At 35.5% G+C, this 21,186-nt stretch overlaps 2 protein-coding genes across 3 annotated transcripts in view; one reads left to right on the forward strand and one right to left on the reverse strand.

Annotated features, from left to right (window-relative positions):
- Window positions 1-3,684, forward strand: part of hells (helicase, lymphoid specific) — a 44,830-nt gene extending 41,146 nt beyond the window's left edge. For both annotated transcript variants that reach the window (XM_028468139.1, XM_028468140.1), the window contains exons 19-23: window positions 880-996; window positions 1,789-1,948; window positions 2,707-2,803; window positions 3,292-3,368; window positions 3,457-3,684. In XM_028468139.1, the coding sequence (XP_028323940.1) occupies window positions 880-996; window positions 1,789-1,948; window positions 2,707-2,803; window positions 3,292-3,368; window positions 3,457-3,518 (513 nt within the window). In that variant the 3' untranslated portion in view covers window positions 3,519-3,684. The remainder of the gene's footprint in view (window positions 1-879; window positions 997-1,788; window positions 1,949-2,706; window positions 2,804-3,291; window positions 3,369-3,456) is intronic.
- Window positions 3,685-8,225: 4,541 nt separating this feature from the next.
- tlx1 (T cell leukemia homeobox 1) lies at window positions 8,226-14,769 on the reverse strand. Its single transcript, XM_028467778.1, has 3 exons — window positions 14,271-14,769; window positions 11,349-11,586; window positions 8,226-8,539 (listed from the first exon to the last, which is right to left on the reverse strand). The coding sequence occupies exons 1-3, from the start codon at window positions 14,767-14,769 to the stop codon at window positions 8,329-8,331; spliced, it is 948 nt and encodes a 315-aa protein (XP_028323579.1). The 3' UTR covers window positions 8,226-8,328.
- Between the last annotated feature and the right edge of the window lie 6,417 nt (window positions 14,770-21,186).

The raw sequence follows: 21,186 nt of genomic DNA on the forward strand, positions 1-21,186 counted from the left end.
TGTTGTTGTTGTTTTCAGCCAAAAAAACTGCACATTACAGTAAAACAATTTTTTTTTTTTAAGCGGCTATTGTTATTGTGAGTCGGTCTCAGCATTTCAGGGTGCGTTTATCTCAGCAGCAGTCATTCAAACTCTCACCGAAGCGTTAAGCTGATACGTCACTTTCTCCTCCACTGCTTTTCTAACTACAGGAATAGTGCATTTAAGGTGATAATCATTTGTTTTCTCCAACCGCTGCGTCGCATTGTCACGAACATGTCAGATCAGTGATACGGGGCGACATAACGGGTGTCTGCTCCAGCTACAGCGTTGCTGCCAACTGCTCCTCAGGGAGGGGTTAAATGCAGAGAACACATTTTGTGTATTTAAAAACTGCACAAGTGCATTTTTCATAATATGTTCCCTTTAAACCTGAACCCGTCCAAAACGACACTATTCACATCAGTGCACGCACATGTAGATGATTCGTTGTGAGTTATACTGTAACCATGGGGAGCAGCTTCACGTGCTGATAAAAGCTACGTCTGGTTGAAGCTACACTGTTTATATTATACGGTGGTTACGGTTACAAAGAGGAACATGCATTCAGGCAGCTAAGTGGCTGCAGGGGTCCTCAGGTGAAGACGGGAGCATCCGAGTAGATTGCCTGTATTAAATACATGGTGCGGCTGATGTATGTGTTTGAGTTATTCAGATTAAAAAGAGTTAAAACAACCCATGCACGCCTGGAAGTCGAAGTGTGCAACAATTATTCTGACTGTACCAATTAAGAAAAAAAACACAACACACCGTGTAGGGGATCAAAACCACTGCGTATGGGCCCCTACGCTCAACAGCACTGGCAAGAACCCTGCTCAAGCCTCCCATCTTCTCTTTTAGATGACCAAGTTTTCCAGAGACCCAGAGGTTTTCCTCTTCCTGCTGAGCACCAGAGCTGGAGGACTGGGAATCAACCTGACAGCTGCTGACACGGTCATCATCTTTGACAGTGACTGGGTACGTGCTGCACACGCTCACATCGGCCCTCATTTATCAGACCTGAGCGTACAATGTGCGTTAGACCATAATTAAAGTATTAACCAAACCTCATGTCATTAGAGCATAAGCAGACAAACATCATTAAAACCAATTAAACAAAATAAAATTTTAAAAAGCCCACGTTATACTGATACTGGTTTTTTTTTTTTTTTTTACGGAATGCTGTATAACCCCGAATTATTGGTGAAATTGGCTGAAGGCATAAAAACAAAGACAAGAGACAACATTTAGTCGTAAGTGTTTCGATGGTTTTTTTTAATGTGTTATTTATTGCCTAAAGCGTGTGGACTGAGGCTGATATAGATGTCATATTCATGTCTATGCTGTGTAGTTGTTCTCAGTGCACACAGGGGGGCAGACTTCACATGCGCAGTTGCTGATCCTCTTTAAATGAGTTCCTTTAAGTCCAGTTTTCACACGTTCAAAAAGCACATTGTTGTTTTGATCCACCTCTGATGTGAAAAATGATGATTTTCATCTTGGAAAAGTTTATTTTGTTGTTGGACCTCGGTGGGCGGGGCCTCTGAAACAGGAGGGCGTAACATGTTCATGACAATCAAATTCAGCTGCTAAATTTATCAACACCTGATCATTGGTATGCTGGGATTGATCAGATACCAATGTTTGATAAACCTCACGTTGGTCATACGACACATTGTGAACGCAGATTTACACCTGCTTTTACGCAAGATTGATAAATGAGGGCCAGTGAGTTGGAAAGGTTTCACTGATGTTCCGCCTTCCTTTCAGAACCCTCAGGCCGACCTGCAGGCTCAGGACCGCTGCCACCGCATCGGACAGACCAAACCAGTGGTGGTTTATCGCCTCGTCACCGCCAACACTATTGACCAGAAGATACTGGAGAGAGCTTCAGCCAAGAGGAAGCTGGAGCAGATGGTCATTCACAAAAGTGAGAAAACCATCCTCATGTTTCATTGAGAAATGGTCAAATAATGCTGAATGACAAAAAAAGTGCATAAAAAAACTTCCAAAAAAACACAAAATTGACTTTAAAAACACAAAATGGCAACAAAAATACTGCAGTGACTCCAAAAAACAAACAAAACTACAGAAAAATACACAAAAGTACAAAAAATACACAAATAACCAAAAAATTTCACAGAACAAACTCTTTGTTTCCTGTGTTCTACAAACACACAACAAAAATACACAACGGTACAACAAAAGCACACAAATAAACAATAAAAATACACTTAATAAAAGAAAACACAAAAATGATTCATGAGAAAAAACAACAAAAAGAAAAATACAAAAAGACAATGAAAATGCACTATATATATATATATATATATATATATATATATATATATATATATATATATATATTAGCTAAAACGCATAAACTGAAATACCTTAATGACTCAAAACACAATGACAACAAAAAAAAACACACATTGAGAGAGAAATATAGTAAATAATACACTAAACAATCACACAGTTCCTTTGTTGGTTCATGTGTTAATGCTCTGATTGGTTGTTATTCTAATGCTGACATGAATGTTGGTCATGTGACCTTTAGCTCTCAGTGTCCAGCTTCACCATCACGCCATGTTATTGTGCTACACATCACCTGATCACCTCGTGGAGTTAAAAAATCACTGATGTTTGTAAAGTAAGAAGAGTTTGACTGAATCTGTTTGTTTACAGATAAATTCAAAGGTAGCAAAGCTGAGCTCAACCAAAATAAAAGCTGCATCGATCTGAACGAACTGAGAGAACTACTGAGAGCACGAGGAGCTGAGAGGTGATGGATGGATGATGGATGGAATACTAGATGGATGGATGGAAGGGTAGATGGATGGATAGATAGATGGAAGTGTAGGTGGATGGATGGAAGTAAGGATGAATGGTTGATGAAAATAAGGATGGCAAGGCTGGTGTGTGTAATGTATATATGTGTGTGTATAATGTATAAATATGTGTGTGTGTAATGTGTATGTTTTATCATGTAAAGCACATTGAGTTGCCTCATGTATGAAATGCGCTATACAAATAAATTTGTCTTGCCAGGTGTTTGTGTAATGTATATATGTTTGTGTAATGTATGTATGTGTATATATACAGTGTGTGTATGTGTATACTGTATATGTGTGTGTGTGTATATTTACACATTGTGTGTATAATGTGTGTGTGTATAATGTGTATATATGTGTGTGTATATATATATATAAATGTGTATATATATATATATATATATGTGTATATATATATATATATATGTGTGTTTATCAGGGAGGTGAAGTCGTCCACAGGAAAGGTGATCAGTGATGAGGACTTAGAGGTTCTCCTGGACCGCTCTGACCTACTGGGTGAGGAGACACCATCACTACCATCATCTTCATCACCTTCATGTTGGCTTTTATGAGTTTCTGAGTTTAACTCTCCACTTGTTTCCAGACAAAGGGAAGGTGAGCATTAAGAGGAGAATCCCAAACACTGCTGACATCACACTGAGCTGAAGCTGCTGAGGAACCAAAGCCATCCTGATGGAACCAGAGTAAGAGTTAGAACCAGTTTTAGAACCACTGTAACTCTTTATAATCCAGTGTTAGTTCTATATTGTTTAACCACTGTAATTGTGATCATATGCACTTCAATGCTTTTCAATAAAACAAGTTTATGGAGTTTAATGTTTGTTTGTGTTTTATTTTCTTACAATAAACAGTTTAACAGTGATGATCAGAGATGGAGGACGTGTTCTAATGATCCACAAAGTCTCAGTTCAGTTTTTCAAATCAAAAGAAAATTAAAACCACATCATCACAAACCCAGGAAGAGAATTTAATATTAATTTAACAAAAGCAGAAATAAGCCCATCATTCCCTCAGGCTGAGACAATATTAGATTAAAGATAAGAAAATTGCTTTTATTGGTGGTTCTAGTGCTGACATCACTTTAACTGCGTTCACATTGTTTCTAAAGCAACTCCAGCTTATGTCAGACATGTTAGAGGACTTCCTGAGGCATTTTGTGTGATTTTTGTCGTCGATGTCGTAAATCTGTTATTTTTGTTGTCATTGTTTTTAGAGTCCTCTTGTTGGCCAGGCCTACATTTTAGTCAGCCAATCAGCTGTCAGTGTATGACTTCTGAAGTCATACACTGACAGCTGATTGGCTGATTTAATGATCAGAGATGGAGAATGTGATCGTCTCATTAAAGAGTATGGTACACATTAAACACATAAAGCATTTATTTTATCACTTGTATTGATTTAAATCATAAACATTTAACGTCATATTGTTTAATTTTTTTTTTTAAATATTGTATTTAAGTCTTTTTAACTCCTTTTTCTTCTTGTAAATCTTTGTTTTTAAGCAACGTTAAATGACTTCATCAAAATGAATGATGTGGTTTCATATGAGTGAGTCTGCAGGTTAAACTTGTTACTATGGTAACTGAGGTGTTTTCTCTTTGATGAAACAGTTCCAGTTAGAATCCAGTTTATTTAGGCCGGACTATCAGTTTAAATTTGGACTTAACCCTGAGCTTGGTTTGATGAAATACCCCCTGGTTCTGTTTGTATTTTTGTAGTTGTATTGTGTATTTTAGTTGTGGTTAGTGTTGTGTACATTTTTGTATGTATTTTTTGCTCTTTGTGTATTTTGTTGTCTTTGTTCAGTATTTTTGTTTTCCTTCTGTGTATATTTGTGTAATGTTTTTTATTCATGTGCAGTACAATACAAGTAAAAAATAGGTACACTGTTCCATTCCATTTTTACTTTTTAACAAAATAAAAAGTAAAAAAAAGAAGAGGTGGTGGTGGAGGTTGGTTTACACTTCCTCAAAAGACATGCCCTCATTTATCGACTGAGTGCTGGATGGGGAACTTGTTGACTTCCGACGCATGAGGAGAAGCTGTCTGACAGTGAGAGATGTAAATAAATGTAACGTCTGCAGGTGAAGAGCTGAATAGTTGGAGTAGTTTATCGACAAGCCACCATCAAATGTTCAACTTTAAAGTTCTTTGTGTCTGACACGAGGTGTTTTGTCGTTCCACAAAAAGTGTGAAATAGTTATCAATCGATTTTTTTAAAACTTGTGGTAAAAAAAAAAATGGGCAGGCACTGAAACAAAATAAATTTTGGTAACAAAATCATCTTTACTGTATTAATTTTTTCAATCAACGTGAGAGGGAGTGAAGCCCATCTTTAAAAATTAGATTTAATTTCAAATAACGAGGGAGAAAATGGCAGAATGAAGAGATTTGAAGGATCTAACTATATTGACACTCAAATACCTGAATCCAGAGGTGCTAAACTTAGAGGAATATCTGATGGACACATTTGCATTGCCAGTTTGTTAATAGGGTAACATTCACTCTTTGATATATTGATCTTATATCCTGAAAATGAGCTAAAACAATGAAAAATATTATCTATATATGTTTAGTCATCTTGTGTAATTTTTAGTCCTGTGTTTTTGCCTTCAGAGACCAGCTGTAAGTAAATTCACCATTACTGAATCTTCTGACATGACTATGACTCCAAAAACCAAAGATGACGATGAAAATACAGATAAATACACAAAGGCACAACAAAAGAAAACAAAATGACTCAAAAAACACACAAATTGACCAAAAAATATATACACTAAAGGATTACAAAAACACAAAAATAACTCCAAAATCCAAATCTGACAACAGATATACACAAAGGACCTGTACTATGAAGCTAGATTACCTCTTATCACGCTAATTTCATGGATTTAATCAGTCTCCTATACTACAAAGCTGGCTAACATCTTACGGAGCTAAATCACCATGGTAACTTAGGCTGAACGACTAACCTGGTCAGGACCAGGTTTTATTCTGGATAAGATCTGAGTGAGTACCAAAGTCCCGCCTCCTGACCAATCAGATCTCTTAGAAAACAAGCTGTCCAATAAAAGGAGGATCATTGTGAACACGTCACTGTGTGGGTCTGATGTGACGCTGACAGGAGCAACAGTGTTGGTTTTGGTCTGAATTATGGATTTTAATTCTTCATATTTTTAAAGAATTATTCCTCAATTGTGACATAAATTGTTCTATAGTTTCTCTGTAATTATGATTGGTCTGAAGCTGTAATCTCCTCATCTGTCACTAGAGCGCACACGTAGCCAGGCTGAAATCAGCACGCCTAACTTAGAGTTGATATTGAGATTCATAGGACAGCCTCTGTCTGATGGAGAACGTTTGGTAAGTTGAAGCTAACAGAGTTAAATCCAGGAGATAATTATCTAGCTTTGTAGTACAGGCCCAAAATGGCAGACAAATACAAATTACAGAAAAATACACAAGTAAAACCAAAGCTCACAAAATGACTCAAACACTCGAAATGACAAAATAAATTACACATAATGGAAGAATATACAAATGAAAGATTATACAAAAATGAATTTAAAAACACACAAATTGAACCAAAAAAAATAGAGAAAAATACAAAAACTCTTTGTTTCTTGTAATAAAGTCTTTTTGAGTATTTATTTCTCCTTTTATCTATTTTTGTATTTGTTTTGTGTGTTTTTATGGGAGTCATTTTGTGCGTTTACTTTTGGGGGGCACGAAAACTTAGACAGGACCACTTGTGGCCCCCGGGCCGCTTGTTGACTTTTTTACAAACAGGCAGACTTCCTGTTTGCGGAGAACATTGTATTATTTTGTTGATGATGGTAGGCTGGTTTTCCCTCTGAGTAATAGATTACTAATGTAACTTTCTGAAAGAGAAAAACGTACTCTTTGTGTTTGTGAGTTTGTTCATTCAGTCTGCATAGTTTCTTTTTTATTTCCTTCATTACTGCTGCTCTTATTCAGGTCCTAATGTTGGTTTCACTCTGCACAAATATTAGATACCAAGCTAATAATAATAATAAAAAATTAATTAAAAAAACATAAGACAGGGGATCCAACTCGTTTTAGTTCAGGGGTCAAACACGGAAAACTTTGATCTCATGTTGGCTGCAGAATTTAGGAGAAAGTCATTTCAACATGATTAGGCCCTAGTTTGCATTTCCGCATATAAACAAAATATAAAATAAGGCACCGACAATATCCAAGCACTCAGTGACAGATATCACTGGATCAACACTTGAATTTTAAAACCAATTCTGTTGTAATTTAGAGCAGTGGTTCTCAACCTGTTCAGCCCGCGTCCCCCAAAATAAAGGTACCAGAGACCGGGGACCCCCACTGTAATCAGCAAAATGATGGTCTATTATTCTATGAATCTGTGATAACCACATTTATTTATTCATCTGAATAATATCCACTGTTATCCAGGAACATTTATTGTTATTATTATAGTCATTTTAAAGATGGAAATACTGGTTTTAATCACTAATAAAATGGGTTAAAATTGACCAAAATTGGTGGAAAAGGTGGTGAAATGGGATTTTAAAAACCACAGAAATTGGTTAAAAGTTGCAAATTAGTGGATAAAAACAGACAGAAACAGTGTTCAAAGTGTCAATATTGGAACAACAATTTTAAATTGGTAAATAATGGGCATGACAAATGGTGAATGTGGTTAATTTGGCAAAAATAAGCGTGAAATATGGTGAAAATAGGTTAAAAGTGACAATAATTGGTCAACATATGTGACATTAGGTGGAAAAATGGTGGAAAGAGTTTATAAGTGCTGAAAATGTCTGGAAAGTGGAAAAATTGTGCAGGAAAGAATAGTCATTGAAATATGATGAAGAAGTGTCAGAAATGGGAGAAATGTAGCAAAAATACATTAGAAGGAGCAGAAATGTGACAAAAAAGTGATGAAAATAGGTCAAAATACAGCAAGTTTGGTGTTGTTGCAGAAAAAGGGTAAAAATAAGCTAAAACAGGCACAAATTGTTCAGAAATTATTCTTCTGGTGACCCCCTCCCAGTGTCTTGCGACCCCAAGGTTGAGAACCCCGATTTAGAGCAATTTTCATTTAAAAAATGTGGAGTTTTTTCAGTAATGTGAGATTAAAAATGACTTGTATGATGTTAGCGTGGGACAAGTGAGTCCTGATGAACAACTGAATTAGTTTACACCATGATTTGTTTGTCCTTTCTCCTGGGGGACACAGTGGATGCTCGGAGGGGCCGTATTTGGCCCACGGACCATGAGTTTGACACGTGAGCTAAGATACAGCATGGTGTAAATTTGCAGTGATTGTGTGAGAGCTGAAGCTTTGTTTTTAGTCCCGTAACGTCTCTGAGTGCTTTGATCCCAGCTGTAGGAAAGCTGAGGCTGGGGGTCAGACCATGGCCCTCACTGAACAGGGCAGGGTCTAGGGTCCAGGGTCTAGGGTCTAGTCGCAGGCCGACACGCTGCTTATCTTGGCTGTGTTCTCAGTCCAGGGCTGTAGGTTCTGGAGGGCGAACAGGGAGCTGTTCTGGAGGCACAGTGGGTCGGGGCTCACCGGTTGGTTGATGCTCTTCTGGAACGCTTCCTGTTGCAGCTGCAGAAGAATACGATTGGCTTGTTGACGCTCTGCCTCACGCTCCTCTGCAGTCTGCCGCCTGCACCACAACACACACACACACACACACACACACACACACACACACACACACACACACACACACACACACACACACACGCCGTTCATCTCAATGCTTCGCAAACTTTTTTTTGGCTATTTCCCACTTTGAACAAAGGTGAATTTTCAAACCCCACCTGTGCCAATGGCCCCCCCTAATAATCCTGACAAATAAAACATTTTTTAAAAAACATGTTGAAATGTTCTTGAGATTATATAAACTATATATGTATAAAATCGTTTTCTGCTGCTTTGATTCTAATGTATTACTGTTAGTTTCACGTCACAGATGTTAGTTCTACCTCAGGTGTGCAGTATAAGTGAAATGGTCCTAAACTTTTTAAACTTTAGGTTGGTTCTTCTTCTGTTGTTCTTCACAATGTAAATGGTGAAGCGACACTGCACCCAGCAGTTCATGTATGGTACTGCAGCAAAAATGAAGCAAAGATTTTATCATGAATTTACATTAAACAACGTGTCAATGCAAATTTTTGTTATCACATCATTTATGCTACTAATAATTTTTGCATTATTATGTGTTACACACATTGTAGTTGGCAACTTGGCATAAATCTCGAGACGGTCTATATATTCAATTATATATACTGTATAAATTTCTGATACATTTTTAACTTCTCATTATTACTTTGTGTGTTTTGTTTAGCGTTATTAATCTTAATTGTCAATGAAGAAAAGATTTGAAGAAGATTGGCATGAATTAAACATGTCCTCCTGTTTGTCCCACCCCACCGGTCATACCTCCATTCCCCACCAGGAGGTGTGCCCCACACTTTGAGAAGCACTAGTTTATATCTACGATAGACATGGGCCTCTGTTTACGTTTGTGTGGCCCCCAAAGCAAATAGCTAAAGGACTAAAAAAGCGACGTTGCGATCGCAAATATTCAACCAATCCCCGCGAATTCTACGTGGCTCTGCAATTATGTCCAATCACCCCAACATTTCTACAATTTTGACCAAAACAAAGCCCAGAGTGCATCACAACAGCCACTACACGACTCTACGGACGGACTTACAACAAAGTAGTTCTGCTCGATCCGTTAGCGCAGCGACAGCGTGGCTGAAGTCTGTAATGGGGGCATAGATATCATATACTAAATATCATATAATTATATAATATTTTATATATATATATATATATATATATAAATTTCCTGCATGTAATTGTTGGTGCTTCTGCTACTAAAGACTAAATAAAAGTCGAAAAATACACTTATTAATAAGACATATTGTAGTGCACAATCATTATTGTTATTATTTTGCATGCTCAGCGAATATTGAATTAAATGGTAAAAATGCACGTAACATAAGTTCATATAATACGTAGTTCTCCTCTTTCCTTCTCCTTCCTCTGCAGATATACAGATAGGTCGAGTGTTTCATTCATTCTGACTTTCTTCAATTAATTCTTTAAATCAATATAATAATATTACATTTTTGCACATCACACAAATAAGAAGTTATTTTAGATGTTAGAAATACATTTTTGTGTCATTGTTGAAATAGTCACATCATTGTGCAGATGTTGTTACAGCTTCACGGTTATTGAAAGAGATATTGTGTGATTCTTAAAAAGCATTAAATATAAATATAAACATGAACATTAAATTATTCTCTTACACTAATAAATGTTGTTAGCCAGATTAACACACTTGTATGTGATTACAAAGTAAATGTGATTTTATATTATTATTATTATTATTATTATTATAGGACCCCTTTCTTAATTTTCTGTTTCTGCATTTAATGCTTATAATAGAACTTGTGTTTACGTGAAAATATGAGTTGTCAAAAGTTGATCAATAAGATCCAAATAAATATACTGCAATAATAATAATAATAATAATAATAATAATAATAATAATAATAATAATAATAATCAATTTCATTGATTAATTGATTTAGGAAAACAAAAAACACTCAATTGTCCAATTTAATTCATTTTAATTTATTATAACTTTTTATGTATTTTTTAATATATTTATGATATCTTCCAGACACAAGTGTCTCGAAATCCAGGTAAAGTGATTTTTTCCCCCTCGAAGATTTTTAGAAAATTATTAATTACATTTAAATACCTCTTAAAAAAATCAAACAAAAAAAACATATTTCGTCTTGCTATTTCTCGGAGCAGAGAAAGAAATAAAGGCTTTAATAAATGAAACCAATTAATTTTTTCAGTTACAAATACGTTTACAATTACCCATGTTCAATTACAATTACAGTGACCAACAATTCAATTACATTTTTTTTATCCTCAGAAAGTCAATTACAATTTCGTTCTCAATTACTAAATTTCAATTACAATTGATCACAATTACTGAGCTTGAAATGAATAACCTAATAAAAGTTAACCTTCCTCTTGTGTTAGCTTTCTGTTAGCATCTCTAATGCTAACGGGTCTTAAATCAGATGTAAAATACACTAAAAACAAATATCTATCATCTCATCTCACTATCTATTGATTACCTTGTACGTTTTCCTAATCCATGAAAATGTAGGTATTAATATTTTTGGTGCCATTATACTCCTGGATTTATTTATTTATTTTTTAAATGGTAAAATGTGTGAACTTCATCTGAAACATATTTTAATAATTATTCACTACATATGTGTATAGAACCCTACATAGAACTGTAACAGTTTCCACAGTTTAGCGTTAAATTATAATTGATCATTTTTAATAGAATTGTAATGGCAATTACAATTACAAAGTCAACTATTGTGCTTTTGTTTTTGTGTTTTTATAAATACAGTGAGTGTATTCACCTCCACTTGGTCCTTCTGTTCTGGAACCAGGTTTTCACCTGAGCGTCGCTCATTTTCAGCGCCTTGGCCAGAGCCGCGCGTTCCGCGGACGCCAAATATTTCTGTCGGTGGAAACGTTTCTCCAGCTCACAGATCTGCAGGCGCGTGAACGACGTGCGCGGCTTCTTCCTCTTTGGGGGGGTCCGGTTCTGGTAGGGGTGACCTACACGGCGTGTGACAGTGAGGGGTGAGAGGGACACTGCATGGGGGTGGGGGTCCATAGATGGAGTGGAAAGAGCAGAGGGAAGGAGGTGAGAAAAGGCCTGAAAACTAGGCCTGAAAACATCGATCACATCCAATAAGTGTTATAGGTTCGATTATGGCTGTTTTAAAAAATGCTAAATTACACCAAAAAGACACCAACACTGATAAAACAAAAACTAAAACACAAATGAACAAAACTGTGATGAATCTAAAAAAAAATCGTTAACATCCAAAATAATATTTAAAAAATAACAAACAAAAAAGAGTAAAATATACAAAATAACATAAACACAAAAACACAAAATGAAAGAAAAAGACACCACATTTAAAAAGATAAACAGTAAAATATACAAAATGACAGAAACACACATAACAACACAAAATGACACAAAATGAACATTTTTTGTTATAAATGACCAAAAAAAACCCCACAAAAAACTCAACAAATAATATTTAAATAATAACAATAGTATTTAAAAAATAACAATAAAATATGCAAAATGACAAACACAACAAAATAACAAAAACACAAAATTAAAGAAAAAGAAAATAAGAGTGTGATAAATTACTCAAAATATTGAAAAAAAAAATACTTCAAGATACAAAACCAACACACAAAATAAAAAAACACAAAAAGAGGAAATTATAGAAAATGACAGAAACACACAAAACAATAACAAAATGAGAGGAAAAATACTACAAAACTGTGATAAAAATGACTCAAAAAATACAAAATGGCAACAAAAAGACACCAATAATTAATATCCAAATGATATGAAACAACAAACACAAAATTAGTAAAATATAGAAAATGATGAAAAACAAAGTGACTCCAAAAAAATGACGCTAAAAACAAACTGAGAACAAAGCAAATATGCAAAGAATTACTCCAACTATAGAAGAAAAATACAAAAACTAACACAAAAGGACAATGAAAACACAAAACTCGACATACAAAATGAGAAAAAGTAAAAACAAACAAAAACACAAAACAACAACAATAACAACAAAAATGCAGCAGCTTTGGATGTTTGATGAGAAACAGAAAGTAAAGAGTGAGTGAATAGAAAGAAAGAAATGTGTGAGGACAGAGAAGAGGAAGGAACGTGCACGGCTCAGTTTACATTTCACATTTCATGTGCACAGAAAACCACGGTTGTGATTTTTGGGTTTAATTCCTAAGCCTTCAGTGATCTTTGTAACTTCACAATAATGTAAATAAATATCAATAATCTGTTTACATCATCATCACCATCAGCTACAAAAATAAACATCACTATGTTTTTACAAATGTAATGATATAAAATGATTTATTTAATGATATATAACAAATGAATTCATTTCACAAAATCATTTTCAAGTAAAAACACTTCAAATACCATCGCCCTGCATTTCATGAACAATACGTTAATTCATATTTTCAAGACACATGTTATAGGCAAACAAGAAATACCTGTCATTCAAATTCAGTCTTACATTACGAATAATAATAACAATTAATAATAATAACATGATAGCTTATTATTAATATAGTGATAATGATTATGCTTATTTTTAATATTATCATGATCTATTTATTAGTATTATCCTATCATTATAAATATTAGAATTATGATACATATTATTATCATGATATATTATTACCTGTAAACCGATCTTTGATTATAAATATAATAATTATAATTATTATTATTATCTGTAAACCAATCTTTGATTATAAATATAATAATTATAATTATTATTATTACCTGTAAACCAATCTTTGATTATAAATATAATAATTATAATTATTATTATTATTATTACTACCTGTAAACCAATATTTGATTATAAATATAATAATTATAATTATTATTATTACCTGTAAACCAATCTTTGATTATAATAATAATAATAATAATAATAATAATAATAATAATAATAATAATAATTATTATTATTATTACCTGTAAACCAATCTTTGGTTATAAATATAATAAATATAATAATTATTATTACCTGTAAACCAATCTTTGGTTATAAATATAATAAATATAATAATTATTATTACCTGTAAACCAATCTTTGGTTATAAATATAATAAATATAATAATTATTATTACCTGTAAACCAATCTTTGGTTATAAATATGATAATTATTATTACCTGTAAACCGATCTTTGGTTATAAATATAATTATCATTATTACCTGTAAACCAATCTTTGATTATAAATATAATAATTATAATTATCATTATTACCTGTAAACCAATCTTTGATTATAAATATAATAATTATAATTATCATTATTACCTGTAAACCAATCTTTGATTATAAATATAATAATTATTATTACCTGTAAACCGATCTTTGGTTATAAATATAATAATTATTATTACCTGTAAACCGATCTTTGGTTATAAATATAATAATTATTATTACCTGTAAACCGATCTTTGGTTATAAATATAATAATTATTATTACCTGTAAACCGATCTTTGGTTATAAATATAATAATTATTATTACCTGTAAACCGATCTTTGGTTATAAATATAATAATTATTATTACCTGTAAACCGATATTTGGTTATAAATATAATAATTATTATTACCTGTAAACCGATCTTTGGTTATAAATATAATAATTATTATTACCTGTAAACCGATCTTTGGTTATAAATATAATAATTATTATTACCTGTAAACCGATCTTTGGTGTACCGTCGGTTGCTCTCCATCCACGGGAAAGTGATCGCGCTCATATTTCCGACACTTCCGTTAACGGACGGGCTCCCATGGAAAGGCCGGTGCGCGGGGACGCGGATTACTCCCGCGGGGTTTCCGTTAGTTCCGTGCACGCTCATGCCATGCACGTTCATGTGATAAGCCCCGCTGAGGGCCGCGAGCCCGCACGAGCTGTTGGTGCCCGTATATCCGCCGTTACTGCACGTGAAGCCTCCGTTCAGGGCGCTCGAGCCCCCGAAGGCCGCGTGTCCGTAGTCCGGTTCCGGCATCCTCGCGCTCAGCTGCTGCTGCTGCTGCATACAGCTGTGGCTGTGGCTGCAGCTGTGGCTGTTCTCCACGGAGCTCAGGATGTGATCGATACCGAAACTGATCGGCTCTGATCCTCCGTGCACCGCGTGCTGCTGCAGGTGAGGGTGAGGGTGAGGGTGCGCTCCCACCAGCGCGTGCTCCATCGCTCCTCCGTGGCTCACGGACCCCTCGCTGTGGGCGACCCTCCCCGCGGCTGCGCGTGGCGGATCTGAGGGAGCGCGTTTTAGATGCAGCGTGGATGCTATTAGTGACACACACACACACACACACACACACACACACACACACACACACACACACACACACACACACACACACACACACACACAATATGGGGTGCCAAATGTCACTGTTTCTTAGCCGACATATTTTTTTACATTTTGCTAATTTTCCTTTATTTTGAGACATTTTTATATTTCAATTTAACATTTATATTTATATTTAACATTTACATTCAACCTTTAGATTTAGATTTAGGTTTAACAATCATATTTAGATTTAACATTTACTATTGTTATTATTATAGCTATTATTATTACTACTGTTACTATTATTATTACTATTGTTACTATTATTTTCATTAATATTACCAGTACAGTGCCCGTCAGATGTATGTATTCATATAGTGGGAGGAGTTTAAGTAGAGTTAATTATGGCCAAATGAATGTGTTTGATGGTCGGATGTATAAAGAGGTGTACATACTCTGCAGTGTTATAAAGGGGTTTATTTGCGGGTGTAAAGTAAAATATTGTGTGTGATTTATCTGGTTTAATTCTATGAGACATGAATATGATAAATTGATAAATAAAGTTTGTATCAATGTTCGCTGGACTTAAGCAAATAGATAATAAATGTCCCAGAGCATCCTCTGTCCTTAGATCCTCCTTTGGCAAGGAAAAACTAAAACATAAATAAAAAAAAAAACAGTGGGAAAATTAATTACACACAAACATGTCATGTACTGTACATCCAAGGTGTGCATTAGGTTATAAACACTTGGAGCTAGAATCAGTAAGAAAGCGTTTGTTGTGTGGTATCTGCAGCACAGAGCTGGTATGATGCTGTGAGATGATAGATCTATAAAAACTTCCTCAGTCTGTTCATACTTTACGCTGAAGAGTGACAACGTTTGACAAACTTTGCGGATATTTAAACCAGGCAACTGTCAGCATACAGCTGATCACAGCTAGCATGCTAACGTTAGCTTCTTTACCGGGTAATGATGTTATGATGTCAGAGCAAAGCACAATTTATCTATGGAGGAGATAACTCAGCTAACTGAAGAAATGGCTGTGTGTGTTAATGTATGTGTGTGTGTGTGTGTGTGTGTGTGTAGGTGTGTGTACGTGTACGCGCAGACGCTGTGTGTGTCCGCCCTTGCGTGTGCGTGGGTGAAAAGGTATATTTAATTGCAGGTGTTTTTAACGTGATGTTTTACTTCCTGCTATTGATTCCATGGCTGCTCCATTTGTATGATGACGTAATCAAAGCTTTATTTTGTAATTAGTAACATATCACACACTTATCTTATTCTACATTTCACTGTTAATTAATATGTGATGCCTGAATATGTTATTATTGAGAGCTGAACAATAATTCTGATGACTGATTTATTAATATAGTTGCCATTTTAATGCAGTTGTTGATCACATTGTTTATTGATCAATATTATTGCTTCTGCCTGTAGGCTTGTTTATTGACCAAATATTTGTATGCTTTAAACTAAAAAAATGCTTTAAAATGGCACACATTGGTTCCAGAGCTCATTGGTTTGTTTTCACTTTGATTTGCTTCCTTTGATTCATCCTGAGGAGATACTTTGATGTTCAGCAGAGTTCAGCTGCTCATCTCTCACAGTGTGAACATCTTACTAGTATTTAACCTAATAACTAATTATACAGAGAATGTTTTCAGATAAATATTAAATACATACAATATTTTTAAAGACAATGTTTTAACTTTGTATATTATTATAGTGTTTAAATTGAACTGTTCCAGAAAAACCTTGTGTAATAGACTAGTCACTAGTGGATAAAGAAACATCAGTGTGGTCGACAAGGATAATAGTCAGATAGCAACATCCCTAATCTCTATCTGCTTATTAATGTGCAATTACAGATAGTCTACTGTCTACAGTTAGCGCCAGGCTACTGTTTACAGTTAGTGTTAGTCTACTTCTACAGTTAGCGCTAGGCTACTGTTTACAGTTAGTGTTAGTCTACTTCTACAGTTAGCGCTAGGTTACTGTTTACAGTTAGTGTTAGTCTACTTCTACAGTTAGCGCCAGGCTACTGTTTACAGTTAGTGTTAGTCTACTTCTACAGTTAGCGCTAGGCTACTGTCTACAGTTAGTGCTCGGCTACTGTTTACATTTATTGTTAGGCTACTGTCTACAGTTAGCGCTAGGCTACTGTTTACAGTTAGTGTTAGTCTACTTCTACAGTTAGCGCCAGGCTACTGTTTACAGTTAGTGTTAGTCTACTTCTACAGTTAACGCTAGGCTACTGTTTACAGTTAGTGTTAGGCTACTGTCTACAGTTAACGCTAGGCTACTGTCTACAGTTAGTGCTCGGCTACTGTTTACATTTATTGTTAGGCTACTGTCTACAGTTAGCGCGAGGCTACTGTTTACAGTTAGTGTTAGGCTACTGTCTACAGTTAACGCTAGGCTACTGTCTACAGTTAGCGCTAAGCTACTGTCTACAGTTAGCGCTAGGCTACTGTCTACAGTTAGCGCTAGGCTACTGCAGGGCTGCCCGTTTCTGAAAATGACAAGAGTGAGACTTTAGTGACCTGATGCTTTCCAGTGAAAAAAAAGTGTCTTTTTTAATTTGTCCTGTTTTAATGTTGATTTCTACCTTCAGAATGATGTCATCACCTCCATACCAGTAGCTCTCCCTGCACTGTGTCCTCCTAATGCTAGTTTTAATCAACCAGAAATTTGAAATGAAAACTAACAAGAATTTGGACAACATACATGTATTTGTCAATATTTCATATCAACAACTGTCCATCATTTATCTGGGGACATGTCTCATGTTGTAGGTGTTTGTCACAGATGTTGATGATGACAGAGGCAGGGGCCTCCCACTTAAAACACTGTGGCCCAAGGCAGTGCTACCTATACCTCAGCTCTCCTTGTCTGCAACAGAAAGGACGTCATTAAAAAGATAATCATGTAAAAAACATTAAAAGTCAAGTGATTTTTGATTGAATACACTATTACATACAAAAATAGTAAAATAGTGTGTGTGATTTCCCTGGTTTAATTCTATGGGACATGCGCATGATAAATTGATAAAGTTTGCACCAATGCTGCAGTTTAGGTAGAATCTGATAAAAGACATAAATTTGTACAAATAAAACTATTTATTTAGTTTTTAACATTTCTAAAGGTGTTGATATCTCTGCTGTTGATGTAAGAGACTTAGCTCTATCTGATCATTTCTGTCTTTTTTGACCTAGAGACTGTAACAACTGTTCCCCCTAGTTATGTGTGTTTAAAGAAAAGGTACATAAACACAACACAAGTGCGCAGTTTATGGAAGCCATAGCAATGACACCAACATTGAGTGCTGAGACAGTTGATGATCTTTTGGATGAGTTTAATACAAAAGTCTGTAATGTCATAGATGTGGTGGCTTCAATCAAAACTAAGAGAAAACCAAACACACAGAAAACACCTTGGAGGAGGACTGAGATAATGCAGAATTTGAAATCTGACTGTAGAAGAGCTGAGCGTAAATGGAGATCAACAAAACTCCAAAATCATCTAGAACTGTACAAAATAAGTCTGTGAAAATTCAATGATGGCTTGTTCAAAGCCAGACAGCAATACTTTTCTGAAATTATTGCTAAAAATGTCAACAACTCTCACACATTGTTTTCTGTAATTGAAAAGCTCACAACCCCCCCAGATCAGATAGCCCCTGAATTACTGTCAAATGGAAAATTCAATGAATTTGCTGTATATTTCAATGAAAAAATACAATCAATAAGGTCAAACATCAGAACAAACCAGCTAAATAACAAAAAGCTTGAACAGCTTCAACCACTGAGGGAGGAGTCAACTACAATGTTAGAGTTTATTACAGTGAACCCAAAAACAATAGAGGAAACTGTTCAGCTGCTGAATTCATCAACGTGTTGCTTTGACACAATACCCTCAAACTTCTTTAAAACTGTTGTAAAGTCAATTGTCACTGATTAGTGTCAGATAATTAACTGATCATTCCAATCAGGCACCGTACCAAAATCCCTGAAAGTAGCTGCTGTGAAACCACTGTTAAAAAGAGAACACTGGATGCCTCTATACTGGCTATCTATAGACCAATCAGAACCTTTAATTCATGGCCAAGATCATTGAGAAGGTGGTCTTCAACCAAGTGATGACATAAGGTTGAACACTGATTCAGGAAAAGTATCTGTTCTCATTCTGTTGGATCTAAGTGCTGCATTTGACACTGTAGATCATACATTGTTGTTGCACAGATTGCAAACATGGGTTTGGACTAAATGGAAAAGTAATGCAATGGTATAAGTTCTACTTGGAAGAGCAAAGTTATTTTGTAAGCATTGTAAACTTTGAATCTGACAGATTACCAATGTCCTGTGGGGTTCCTCAGGGATCTGTTCTTGGACCTCTTCTGTTTAGCCTTTATATGCTTCCTTTAGGACAAATTTTACACAACTGTAAGGTTGATTATCAGAGCTATGCAGATGACACAACTATATCTATCACTGAACCCAGATGACTATGGTCCCATTGAGGTGTTGTGTGACTGTTTAGCAAAAGTAAACTGCTGGATGAGTGAAAACTTCCTTCAACTAAACCATGACAAGATGGAGGTGATTGTCTTTGGTAACAAGGAAAAGAGGACTGCTGTCAGCAAGTATCTGAGTCTGGATCTTTAGAAGATAAAGACCAGGTCAAAAACCTGATTGACTCAGATCTGACATTCAGCATCAGATCAAATCTATCACAAAAACATCTTCTACCACCTAAAGAACATCTCCAGAGTGAAAGGTTTAATGACTCAGAACAATCAGGAGAAACTGGTCCATGCTTTTATCTCCAGCAGACTGGACTATTGTAATGGTCTTCATCAAACATCTACAGCTGGTTCAGAATGCTGCAGCTCAGGTCTGAACCAGAACAAAGAGGTCAGAACACATTAGTCCAGTTTTAAAGTCTTTACACTGGCTCCCAGTCAGCCTCAGAGGAGACTGTAAAGTTCTGCTGCTGGTTATAAATCTGTGAATGGGTTTGGTCCAGAATACATCAGTGAGATGTTAGTCAGGTATGAACCCAGCAGGTCTCTGAGATCTATGGACATAGGTCAGATAGTGGAGCCCAGAGCTCACAGTAACCATGGTGATGCTGCTTTTAGTTGTTATGCTGCAAAGAAGTGGAACAAACTGCAGCAGAGCTGAAGTCAGCATCACATGTGAACATTTTTAAATCAAAGTTAAAGGCTTTTCTTTTTCTCTACTGCGTATGATTGAGAGAGAGATTTATGGTCATGTTGTTTATGTAATGTGTTTGTTGATGATTTTAATTGATTTTACTGATGATTTTAATGTTCTTATTGATTTTAAACTGTTGAATGATTTATAATATAAAGCACATTTAGTTGCCTTGTGTATGAAATGCGCTATACAAATAAATTTGCCTTGCCTTGCCTAGATGGTGTGCTAGTGCCCCCTCACACTGAGGTCAAAAGCTGAATAGGTTTCACTTCTGCGTTGTGCCGTCCGTGCGAAATGAAATTAAAATAGACGTTAAGCAACACCAAATAAGTCCAGAATAATGGATGGACACACGTGTGTGCATGCTTGTAAAAAAGTTTCAGGTCGAACACATGTCAGGGAGATATATGCGCCACACACACACACACACACGCACGCACGCACGCACACACACATGCATAAACACACACACACACACACACACACACACACACACACACACACACACACACACACACACACACACACGATCTTTGATTTATTTATTTATTATTATTATTATTTATTTCGATTATTTATTAATACTATTAGTATCACTATTATTATTACTATTATTACTATTATTATTATTATTACTATTATTACCAGCTCACGTGGAAAGCTCTAAATTGTGCAATTGAATAAATTGTCCTCCAGGGCACAGATTGAAGGAGTGTATGAGGAGGATGTGAGTCCGAGCCATTAATGATTCATGTAGAGACTGATGGCTTTGGTGCACACACACGCACACACACGCACACACACACACGCACACACGGACACGTGTTATTTGTTGCAGAGGGAGCCTCCTTGTGTCTTCCTCCGGGCATTAAAAGGACCGAAGCTTCGGTGCAAGCATGATCAGTCATAATTTGACATTTCAAACCCTAATGAATGAAATAATGCACGTGATTCATGCACAATAATAACACATTAAACGGTGCACTTTAGTTTATTCTAGATGATAAATAACTAGCTGCATTAGTTAGTGATTTTGTAGAGCTGCTTGTGCATGTGCGGACACAAAGTTTAAGGAAAAATCCCACACTGT

Source organism: Gouania willdenowi, chromosome 15 (genome assembly GCF_900634775.1).
Source record: "Gouania willdenowi chromosome 15, fGouWil2.1, whole genome shotgun sequence".
In the NCBI taxonomy this organism is placed as follows: Eukaryota; Metazoa; Chordata; class Actinopteri; order Blenniiformes; family Gobiesocidae; genus Gouania; species Gouania willdenowi.